We start from the raw sequence: 12,235 nt of genomic DNA, 5'->3' as shown, positions 1-12,235 counted from the left end.
TGGACGGAATCGAGCACGACAGGGCCCGCCTGGGAAGCAGTGTTACGATAGACAGGGGTACATTCGAGGCGGTCAATGCTTTCACCTAGCTTTGATCCTTGTTAACGGGTGATAATAATGTTAATCGTGGAATTCGAAGACGCATTGGATGCTTGCCTTGCTCGCCTTGCTCGCGAACCCAGTATCCAGAAGGTAGCCCAAACCGAAAGGGTACGATGGGGAGGGCATGTCACAATCCTGCAAAGATGGTGTTCGTTTCCGACCCGGCAGATACAAGTCAGTGTTGGGGCAGCAGGGACTTTGTCCAAGGGCTTGACGACCCCTCCCCATGGCCACTGCGAGTTAGACCGGGACCATCGTCCCTAGCCCCTAATCCCAAGGCGTCAAGCGACCCGTGCCGAGGGGATGCATGGCCAGGGGGGCGAAATAATGAGCTAGGCCTTTAACGGAGCCTGTGGGGTACCTGGGCACCCTCCACAGTAATTGTCCCTTACCGCGTCATGCTGGGCTCTGGCGTGGTGGACCTCTTTTCCCGAGCAACTCGTGGGACCAAAATGGAAAACCAAGTCAATTCTTCAATTAGTGGTAGTAGTGTAGGCGACAACCCCTTCGCAAGAGGTGGGTTGTTCAGGTCTCCGCCTAGGAGGCCAGAGGCAATAGTCGGCAGCTCAGTGCGCAGCGCCAGCGTGGGTCACTCAACCTTCCTCTCGGCTATAAAAACGCCGCCGGAAGGGGTTATTGACGGCCCATGGCTTGTGAAGGCGATGAACCGCAAACGCGATGGGCTTTCGGCCTTCGAGGTGGCGACGGAACAGCTGGACGCCATCATCGACTTTGCGTCATCGAAGCATAATATCAGCAAGGACCTCAAGAGGAGCTTGCAGAAACTTCGAAAGTCGATGCTGGACGCCAAGCTGGAGAAGGCGGTCGGGACGGCCAAGTGTAAACCCGTGAAATCGGCGGAGTCGAGGTCTACCCAGACTGAGGCCCAAGGATTCGCGGACTCGGGCAAGGTCGGATCGACCGAAGGCGTGCCAGCGAAGACGGTGGTGCCAAAGTCTACCCAGACTGAGGCTCAAGTATTTGCGGGTACGTCGGGGGTGACTGCTCCAAAGGAGCAGATACAAAAACGGGGGAGACAGTCTCCAGGGGATGAGCTCCCTGGGGGCCGCTCCAAAACGCGGAGGGTTACTACCCCGAACAAGGGTAGTGGGGCTGGGAAGCTGAACCCCGGTCAGGTACCTCCAAAACCGGGGGAGGAAGGACTTGGAAAGGTCCGTCCACTCAGGAAAGACGGTGGTAAGGGGTTACGGCAGGCTGAAAGTTCTCAGCCGAACCAGACCAGGAAAATAGAGGGGGATGACGCCTCCTGGACCCTGGTCAAGAACAAGAGGAAACCGAAGACGTCAAGGGCCGAAAAGAAGGCCCAGGCGAACGAGGGTAGCAAGAAGTCTAGGGTAGGCGCCAATCGCTCCAGGGGCGATGCCCTAGTCATCACGGCGGACGAGGCTAAGTACTCGGATGTTTTGAAGGCGATGAGGAGTGACGTCAAGCTCGGTGAACTCGGCGCCGACGTACGTCGAATAAGACGTACCCGGATGGGCGAGATGATACTCGAGCTGAAGCGGGGCGTCTCGCAAAAGGGCGCCGCCTACAAGAAGTTGGCGGAGGAGGTCCTAGGCGAGACGGTCAAGGTGAGGGCACTCACGACGGAGGTGAATCTAAGGGTTAAAGACCTGGACGAGATCACTGAAGTCGAAGAGCTCGTCACGGCACTGCGGCGACAGTGTGAAGTGGAGACGCCCACCGCAGCCGTTCGGCTACGGAAAGGTCCGGCAGGGACGCAGGTAGCATTGGTTCGGCTATCTGCAGCGGACGCAAGGTAGTCAAGTTAGGGAGCGTCAAGGTGGGATGGTCGGTATGCCCTGTGCGCATATACGAGCAACCCGAAGTTTGCTTCAAGTGCCTGGAACCGGGGCACAAGCAATGGGACTGCAAAGGCCCTGACAGAAGCAATCTCTGCCGACGCTGCGGATTGGAGGGACATAAGGCACAATGCTGCACGAACCCTCCCAATTGTTTGATTTGTGCCAGCAAAGCTGTGAACAGCAAGCTCGATGTGCCCGGCGTTTAAGCGTGCTGCAAAATCAAAGTGCAGGTAACGCAGCTGGCTTGCTCGGCCTCGCCCGAGTGTTTGGTGTGCGCAGGTTTAGAGGAAACGGCGGAACACGTGTTGTTCGTGTGCTCACGTTTTCGCGCAATGCGTGACCACATGCTTGCCACATGTGGTCTGGACACTACCCCGGACAACCTAGTTCGGAGGATGTGTAAAGATGAAGTTGGCTGGAACGCCGTTTTATCGGCTATCGCCCAAATCGTCTCGGAGCTACACAGAAGGTGACTCGTGGACTCAAGGATGGCTAGTTCAGGCTTCATGGGTCATACCGGTGGTCATGCTCTGTGGTCGAACTCGATCCTTTTATCGAACAAGTGGCCGCGCGAAGAACAACATGGTATCGTCGCTTTCGCGGCGTCGGTCAACCGGGCGGGTTCCGAGCCCGAGGACGGAAAGGGGTCCTCGTCAAGGCTGGGGCAGGCGTAGGCCTCGCGTCGGCAAGTCCCTGTGTGTGCTGGCGAATAGGCCCTATCGCAGAAAGGTCAATTTGGGGTGCACGCGGCATCATCATTCTTGATACCAGTCGTGCAGAGGGAAGCAGGCGCGAAGTCGACCCTGCCCACCTTCCGAGGACATAGGGCGTGGTAAGGCCACCTGGAAAGCCGGCAATGCGCTGGCACGATACCATGGTGTTCTTCTAAAAAAGCGAGTCACGATGTTCGATGCTGCAAGGACACGCAGCTAACCTCGAGGGTGCGTTATGCACTGGCCCCCCTTTGAAGCATTACTTTCTGGTTGTACCGAAGGGACGATGGGCTTGGCGGCAATGGAAACGGTTTAGCTTTTAGGGTTATTAGGGAAATACTGAACTGTGGGAAATTCAATTTAACACGTAAAAGAATAACATCAATATCAATAATGAGCATTTTTGTTTTCTTTATAATTTTGCTTACAAAAGTCAGATTGCTTCGCAACAACAACTAACTTTCAGCTTAGGATCTATTCTATGATAGCGATGTGTTAAATATATTCAAATATATTCTGGGCTGCTTCACGGAACGATCCTCTACATAAGTGGCAATTCTCATAGTAATTTTTATATAACCTTCAAATGGCACGTGCACAATCAAATTACATCCAAATCAGCTAAAAATTTGGGAGGACTATTAAAATAGCAAAAACAATCGTTTAGGCACAGGGGAGCGAAAAAGTCAAAATTTGAATCACTCTAGTGGGCATGTGGCCTTGAACGGTGTACTGTGGCGAAACATTATTGATTCTATATTATCTGTTTAGATGTAAGCTAAATAAATAAATAAATGAATAATAGGTCCCAAGGTTTCCTATTCACCGGGATGGGGCTGCCATCTCAGATGTAGCTTCCGGAGAATAGCATTTCTCATTTAGCCGCTGAGTGCCACAAAATACGCTGTTGAAGCCGCATCTTCTTGGTGAACAGACACTCTATCATTCGGATCAAATTTGTTTAAAGTGTGCGCTTCGATCCGCACACGGTTAATTTGATAGGGTCTGCTTGCCGACACATGAAGCTTTTTATAGAAGTTCAACTAAGCTCACTGTCGAACCCCACCTTATTCTAGGCAGGCCCCCAGGTCGCACTCCATCACTCTAGCTGTTGTCAGAATGATCGCAGTGTCCAGGCTACATTAACAGCTACGCAACCCTTAACTGGCGGTCGATTCTCATCGGTAGGTCTGTGAAAGCGTGAGTATTGGGATTTGTGATCTATGACAAGAGCTATGTAGGACACTCCTTCCCATATGTCGTCTCACCATTTCGTAATCTCAGATTAGCTAACGTACCATATTCCGAATATTAACTCTAACGTAAAATTTGTGTTGTTATACGTCAGTGAGACTTGGTAGCAGAGATCACGAAGAAGTTACAAGTATTCTTCAGCTGATGTCTATATATTATAATTCGGACATGAATTATAATTCGGATGCTGAGTTCCAGCGGCGATACCATCAGAAACCGATATTAACAGAATTTCAAGAGCGTATGGGAGTTGAGAGTTCTCTTTAAGAAAGGACACAGACTAGAGTGCGCCAATTACCGAGGAATATCCCTCCTTAATTCGGCGTACAAAATTATGTCCCGTATTCTGTTCAACAGACAGACCGCTTGAAAAGTCTTTGGTCGGCGAATACCAAGCAGGTTTTCGTGAAGGCCGAATAACGACGGATCAAAACCTTGATAAATTCCGGGAGTACAACTTGCAGACACATCATCTGTTTATTGATTTCAAGGCGGCGTACGATTCAGTGATACGGAATGAATTATGTCAAATTATGCTTGAACATGGTTTTCCGGCGAAACTGATACGGTTGATTCGTTTAACTTTGGACGGATCGAAATCAAGTGTAAGGGTTGCGAATGAAATATTGACGTAATTTGTTTCCTTAAATGGATTAAAGCAGGGTGATGCGCTCTCGAATCGACTGTTCAATATAGCGCTCGAGGGAACGATTTGGAGAGCTGGTGTGCAAAGAAGTGGTATCATTATCACAAAATCGCATATGCTCCTGGCATTTGTGCCTTTTAAGAGGGAGACAGCGAGGATTGGACTCACGGTCAATACCAGCAAAATGAAGTAAATGGTCGCTGGCAATCAACGTAGGTTCATTAGTAGTGGGGGTAGCGAAATGGTGCTGGATGGTGAATAATTTGAAGTGGAGGAAGAATTTGTGTATCTTGGAACATTAGTAACGTGCGATAAATGATGTTACTCGCAAGGTTAAAAGGTGTATTGCAGCTGCAAATAGGGCTTATTACGGATTTCGTAACCAGTTTAAGTCCCGTAGTTTGCAAACGAAAACAAAACTCGCGTTGTATACTACTCTGATTCTTCCGGTGGCTTTATATGGCCATGAAACATGGACGTTAAAGGAGGCTGTTCGGAGAGCTTTTGGAGTGTTTGAGCGTAAGGTGCTGCGAACAATACTCGGCGGTAAACAGGAGAACGGTATCTGGCGGAGTCGCATGAATCATGAATCACAATGAATTATTGAGCTTATACAACACGGCAGACTACGGTGGGCTGGTCACGTTGTTCGTATGCCGGAAGAACGTCAAGCAAAGATAATATTTAGTAGAGAATTCGAAAGAGGCCGTATGCTTCGTGGAAGGCCGCGTACACGATGGCTTTTTGCAGTTGAAGAGGACCTGAGGGCGCTCAATGTTCAGGGCGACTGGAAGCAATTGGCCCAGGATCGAGTCCGGTGGAGAAGGATAGTCCATTCGGCGTAGGTTCATCGAAGAGCTGTAGCCCATCAAGTATCAAGTAAGTAAGTATGGGAGTTGATTGGCCACACATTATGAAAGAGCGGGACGAAATCAACAAAGAAATAGAGAAAGTCGATAGAAATTTGATCTGGGCCCAGGTCAAGGCTAAAACGAGCAGCCGCCCAAGATGAAGATCTTTTATGAAGGTACTCTTAGTGGTGTTCAGGACACATGAGTGAGTGAGTGAGAAGAGGTTTAACATGTATTTTGCTATGTGTGCCTTTCACATTAGTTTGGTCTGGTTTGGTAAAGTATTAAATCACAATCGACAGTAATAGTAACTGGAACATACCTACTATTTACCCGTCCTTAGTAGTTTTTAACAAAAAAAATGTTCAACTCGAATAACTTTTGCTTACTTCCACAGGCATTTGTTCCACAGGAATTTGTCTCTACAACTATTGTTAGATTTTCTAACAATTCTGTTAGAAACCTGTATATTAACTGGACATTTACGAAAATGTTGGATTATTAAACTAAAATATAAGCTCACACACAAATATTATAAGAAAAACTTGCAAAATTGTAGGGCCTCATGCAATATTTGTATAAGAATGTAGCATATGCATATATACAGGTTTTGGTAGAGGTTCTTATACAGAATTGTCAGCAAATCTAACAATCACCGGTTGATTGTGGTGGCGGTTTCCTACGTGAAAATGTGTCTAGCCTACATATAAGTCTTTCCAATTGAACAATATTATGTAGCTAGTATCCTCTCTACTTGGCTATGGATGGCTTCGATGGATGGTTCCCTTTCTCCAAAAACCTATTTTATTTCACAAACGCAATCGTGTAAACCCGTGCAAATGGATCATTTCTTGAAACCGTGCAGTCAAATCCGTGGTAAAAAGGCTCAAGTGTACTTAGATTACGGAACAGCTTACAAGCAGGGCCCACATTTAGACAGTCTCAAGGAAACGCTGAGTTGGTCCAGAACCGAATCTGGACCACATCATTCGTTTTGTAGTTCATGCAGCTGCAGAAACTCGGTCTGATTAGAATTCAAATAGTCTGGAAGAAAATGTAATGAAATGTTTATAATGAGTGTGGAGAGTAAGGAAACTACAATGAGGAGGGAAATGCATTCCTCATAGTGCAAAATGTAATTATACAGTTAATAAAAAAGAGGAAGTCAAGTATCTAAGTATCTACAAAGGTTACGTCAAGAGAAGAGCATTACTAATTCGTTCATTAGGGTAACAAAATGTCCATGGAAAGTGATTCCTCTCTGCTACGATTCTCTTATATAACTCTATAAGATGAGAAAACAGTTATGCTTAGTCAAATAAATAATTAAAGTTCTCAGTTTGGTATTAGTTACAAAAAAGTTTAAATATTGGGTTTGCGGTTAAACACGGCAATTATATAAACATATGTTATGGATTTCACTGATTGGGAGGTTATGTTATGAATGTTTGAAAAAAATAATGATCATACGAAATAATTTTCACTGATTTGCTATGGTATAAACATTCTACATTAAAATTCGATTTTCGTTACAACTGAAACAATTAGAAACATTTGGTGCACATTTCTAGCTACTAGTGTAAACCACTACTAGCTACCAGCATCATCTATGTATGTATGTTAGTCAATCGGTCACACAAAATCTTGCGCTACTTTACCTGAATTTTTGGCGCCCAACTTGGGAGTACCCCCTTGATCGTAATACACAGTACTCGGTCCAGTCATTACGTCTTGGTGGTGGCTGTCTTGGGGTCGCGGTCACCGTTACTGCTGTCCGATGGTTTGTCACTTCGTTTGAGCTGTTTGCTATTGTCTGATCGTCGCCGACTCAAGTCGTGGATGGAAGCTGCCAGGTTGGAGACGTCGACTTGGTCGCTAAGTTCGTATGTCAGTGATTTTTGCACCTCAATAGCGGGTCCGTACTTTGAGCTCAAGTCGTGGAGTTGTTGTTGATGGATTTCTTCGTCGTCCACGTGCTGAAGGTGCTTTTGGTCGTAAGTCAGTGCTGTCGGCTTGGGAGGGGAAAGATAAGGAGACACGGAATGGGTATGTGGGTGGGTCGAGGCGCTACCGTAGGGTTTCTTTGACCTGGGGTCGGGATAGTTGGAGTGTGATTGGTGAACGAGTTTTTCATTCTTACCGGCCATTTTGACGCTCATGGAATGGTAGATATCGTAGGAAGGTGGGTACTGGGGCTGTTCAACTTCTTCCACGTGGGGTGAGTTGTAGGGAGCGCCAAAGGAGGTGGTAATCGACTGGGAATGGGTGACGGACTCGACAGGACCGTGGGGAATGCCATACAGCGGGGGCAGGTAATTGTTGGTGTTCAGTGGCTTGAATGGTGGAGGATAGGATTCGGCAGGGATAGCATGTTGGGTTACGATCTTCTTCTCGTACTTGACTGGTCCCGTCGACTGCTGGTAACTGCTGTAGCTGTGGCCCAACTGGGGAGCTTTTTTATTCAGAATTTGCCGCAACACATCCGACGCTTCCACGACATTGGCCTTACTAGGCGGCAGATAGTGTGGTGCTGATGGGTATGCTAGGAAGATAATTGCATTAGTAATTGTTTAAAATTTGAATAATAACACCAACGAAATGGTACGAAAAAGAACAGCTTTTTTTTGTGGTTAAACTCTGAAATATAAATTGATTAATCTATTGAGGTTGAATTCAAATATGACATCAGTTTCCTATCTTGTCGAAAAAGGATAAAAAAAATCGTTGAGTTCATATTTCATAAGTACTGAATGGAGTTCAAATTGCTTAATAACTAATGCTCCAGTGATGGCGATGATTCGGCCCGAATCGGAGTGCTATCAGTAAAGGAACTAACCCTAGCAGCAAACATATACGATCTAGGTCACTGTAACGCATATGCGACCAAATTTAGTCACAATCAAATTACTGCAACAATTTTTCTCTAACTTGTGCTGCTCGGGAAGTAAGTTAACAAGCTTAGTGTGCCTTCTTCACTCCTTTGCCAGTCATCCCAAGACCTGCTATCGTCTTTTTCGATAGTATCAACACAAACGACAAACATATCAGCAATGAGCAGGATGAGCTTCTCAAACGTGCATCTGTTGCCCCAACCACAAACTAACCCTTCACATGCACCAACACGCCCTACAAACTCCGGTTCCGTAGTAAGGACAGCAGGAGACCAACAGCAGGCGGGTTCCCGAGCAACCGGAACTGTCTACTACTAGGTCTGGATTTATTTACATCAACACTCTACGAAAAGATCTACAGATCCGAACGCCTCCATCAACCCAAGCTCATCGGGTCGCCGCGCCATCAGAGGAGCAATGACCTGCTCCCATCAGCAATCATAGATCGGCTGCGGTAAAGAACCTGCCTCTAGTAGATCTCTGGCACATCTTTCGCCTCAGTTTTTTTTCAACAAACTCCAACTTCGCCTCTCATCTCTGCCAGACCATGACTTGCTGGAAAGTGGAACCAACTTTGTAGTTATCTATCGCACAACTCCGGCCATCATAGATAATTCATTAAGTGCGAAGTATCTGTGAGCCACTACCGAAAGGACAAAGGAGCGTTTTACTCCAAAGTACTGAACATGCCGTCTCCCTTTATGCTTACCAGAAAGCCAGGAGCAGGTATCTCCAAACTATCAAAGGGGTAAAAGAAAGATACTTTTTCGGTGGCATGACATTGTGGAATGTGGATGCGCCCCAGGTGCATCCAGGGGAAGCGACGCTTCACGTGTTTCATTTTATCATCGACAGAGTAGTGAAACGCGGTCCAGTTGCGGACGCCATAGCTGATTATTTTCCACTAAAGTCGTCCTACCCGGAAAACTTGTGGAAAACGCATCCGGACAAGGCAACGAAGATATCAGCGTTCCACTCCACTTTCGGGCGTTATTAAGATTACAACCAAGCTTCCAAGCTTAAAGTGTTGGACTTCGCCTTACGTAAAGGAAAGGAATCACCAGAATCTATTCTTGAGGAATCACCAGAATCTATTCCAACTCGACAAGAATTTCTTCTAAAATCACTCACTCCGTGTTCTGCTCGGGAACCATATGACCAAAATGGTGAAGGTTGAAGCAGGAGTCCCCCAACGTTCAATAATTGCAGTTACTCTCTTTCTGGTCGCAATGAAGATTGTTTTCGTCGAGCTATCCAAAGGCAGTTTTATTCTGGTATACGCGGACTACATCCTCTTAGTTGCGACAAGAAAACATTCCAAATACACTCAAATAATGATCCAAGCTACCGTCAATGATGTGAAGAGCTAAGTCCGCCTATCAAATATCGGCAGAAAAATGTGTCAGAACGCACGCCACGTCTGCATTTCAAACAACCGAATGCCCCCTCAGTCCATCTCCATCGATGGTACCGTCATACCCACCAGAAAGACCGTTAGAATCATGGACAGTCGATATGCGGCTGACCTTCCGTGATGATCTTAATCGGGCTACAACCGAGCTATCAGAATTATCTCCGGACTCCTTCACTGATACCGCATGTGTTGTAGCTAGCGTTCTGCCATTCTGGAACACGACTACTACTACCGTCCGCAGCAAATAAATCAGTTATATGGAAAAGACCAACAACACCTGCTGTTTACGTGATCTAGCTAACAATGCACCCAGACTCAGGTCCTGTTTAACAACCGTATTTCAACTTAATAACTGGCTTCTAAAATCCATTTCACGCACAGGTCAAAGTCAAAGATAGGATCGACATTGTTGTCGCCTCTGGCGGCATGGAAGATTATTCCTACTGTCTACGGAACTTCTGCTCGGTCTTTTAAGAATCCGCGGCCATCTTCAAGGCCATGGCTGTACTTAGAACGAAACACATTGAAATTGAGGTATCGAGGGTATCGGCAGCTTTGGAGACTGAATGGCACCATCACAAGTTGTTCTGCCGGATGGTGAAAAATAACCATTCTTCCGGGAGACGACCTGAAGAACCGACGCGAACAGATTGTTTTGTCCATGCTCCGTACGGGTCACACTAACCCCACGTACAATATAGGCGATTGTTCAATCGATTTGGAATCCTGTTTGCGAATTTTGGTCACCGATTGCGAAAACAATATGCGTCGATTACTGGAGAGTAGACAACAATTTCATGTTTCTCATTAAATTTTCGATCAAAATACTTGTTACGTAAAAAACTGAATTTTTGAACGCAATTCAATCGTGTTTAGTTTTTTTAGATTTTTTTGGCTATTCTGGAAAAATGAAAAATTGGTTATTTGAAAATATATAAAAAATATTTGCCGAATATTTGCTGGCCCACCAGCAGGTGTTAATTCTGAAAATTGGCCCGTGGATTGAAAAGGTTGGGCAGGCCTGTTCTAAGCTGTCCAACGATATCAACAACACCACAACCGTTTTACGAAACAATGTACTGGACCTCATAAATTCTATGAAATACATCAACCTAATCAATAAAATTTAACGATCTGGCTACACACAATTACAAACCCTTCGGATACTGACCTATAATCGACGACATTTGGAAAACGATCGATCCCCGGCTCAACGACATGAGAATTCCCTAATAAACTATCCGGCTGCACAAAAGTGAATAAAAAGTCGATAAAAATGCGACACATAAAAATTATTGCCAAAAATTATTTTCCATTCGAATTTTCCTTAAAAATTTTAGAGAATAAACTACAACATTATGGGTAGCTTTCTATTTCAATGGTTTATAGGACTTTCTCTTCATGACTAAATGCCCGTACTTTACCCTTGACATCTCTCATGAGATTTTGTGCAATGGTGGGACCAACTTCTCTTCCTTCAAATCCAGCTCGTTCTCGAGTAAAGGGTGTCCCAAACAATCAAATTGCACCACGCTGTAGAAAATTATCCATTGAGCATATTTCTCTTGAATATTTAGTTAGAAGTAGTTTAGAGCGTATTGTTTACACTGTATTTTTATCGCGGTCAGTTTTTCGAAAATTGGAAAAATTGCGTCACCCAATAGGGGAGACTGGGGAGACTTGACCCCATTTTCTGATTTCCGATGTATCACAGCCAAAAATAAATAACCATACGCGATTTCCACACAGACTCTCTAAGAATTATGGTTTTCAACTTTACTGATGGATGACAGTTCTTAAATTATTGTTGTTATTGAAACACAATCGATTTTTTGGAGTGATGTTAAAAATTGACTTTCAAAATATTCGGGGGAAATTGATCCCTCTTCAAGAACTTGCTTTGATAAAATTAAAAGGGTGCCCTCAGATTTTTTAAATATTTTTTCCTTCGAAACACGCGGAATTTTCGAATTGCTGTGCGTATACATGAACGATTTTTGTTATTGAATTCGACAGCACATGCAATTTTAAAATTTGGGGAAAATTGATCCCCTTTCTATGATATCTACGCAATAAATAATTTGTCCTGCCAACCCTTCATCACTTCTGCCAAATCTAAATTAGAAGCCTGAGAACAGATTTACATTTGTTTATTGTTTGTTTTTCTGTTTGTTACAACAGATTCAAATTTTTGTATGGGTGACTAATGGGGGATCAAGTGTCCCCATATTGAGGTAATAACTTCAAATCCAAATATCCTAAAACTTTGATGGAATGTTGACATTTTCATCAGTACAGATCATTAAGCATATTCATGGCTTTGTACTGTGAAAAAAAAACGAAAGCATTTGGTCATTGTTGTAAAAAGTTGTTCAAATTTTGCGTGGCCAATAAAAAAAACTGTAGGAAGGTCTAAGCCGCCCTGCAGAATAAATAAGGTTGTCAATCCAAAAAAACTCACCACATAAAGGTCATTTGTCTAGAGGATCTGTACTAAAAAATACGCTAGAACAAAACTATTTTAGTTCTCGATGAAAA

At 44.9% G+C, this 12,235-nt stretch overlaps 1 protein-coding gene across 4 annotated transcripts in view; it reads right to left on the bottom strand.

Annotated features, from left to right (window-relative positions):
- Window positions 1–12,235, bottom strand: part of LOC134205525 (uncharacterized) — a 180,666-nt gene that overhangs the window by 4,241 nt on the left and 164,190 nt on the right. For 2 of the 4 annotated variants that reach the window (XM_062680809.1, XM_062680808.1), the window contains one exon: window positions 7,051–7,934. In XM_062680809.1, the coding sequence (XP_062536793.1) occupies window positions 7,117–7,934 (818 nt within the window). In that variant the 3' untranslated portion in view covers window positions 7,051–7,116. Of the gene's footprint in view, window positions 1–6,309; window positions 6,437–7,050; window positions 7,935–12,235 lie in introns of those variants that run through there. The other 2 variants (XM_062680811.1, XM_062680810.1) reach the window with 2 other exon arrangements.

This window comes from Armigeres subalbatus, chromosome 1 (assembly GCF_024139115.2).
Source record: "Armigeres subalbatus isolate Guangzhou_Male chromosome 1, GZ_Asu_2, whole genome shotgun sequence".
Classification (NCBI taxonomy): Eukaryota; Metazoa; Arthropoda; class Insecta; order Diptera; family Culicidae; genus Armigeres; species Armigeres subalbatus.
This window is presented reverse-complemented; position numbering and strand designations above follow the sequence as displayed.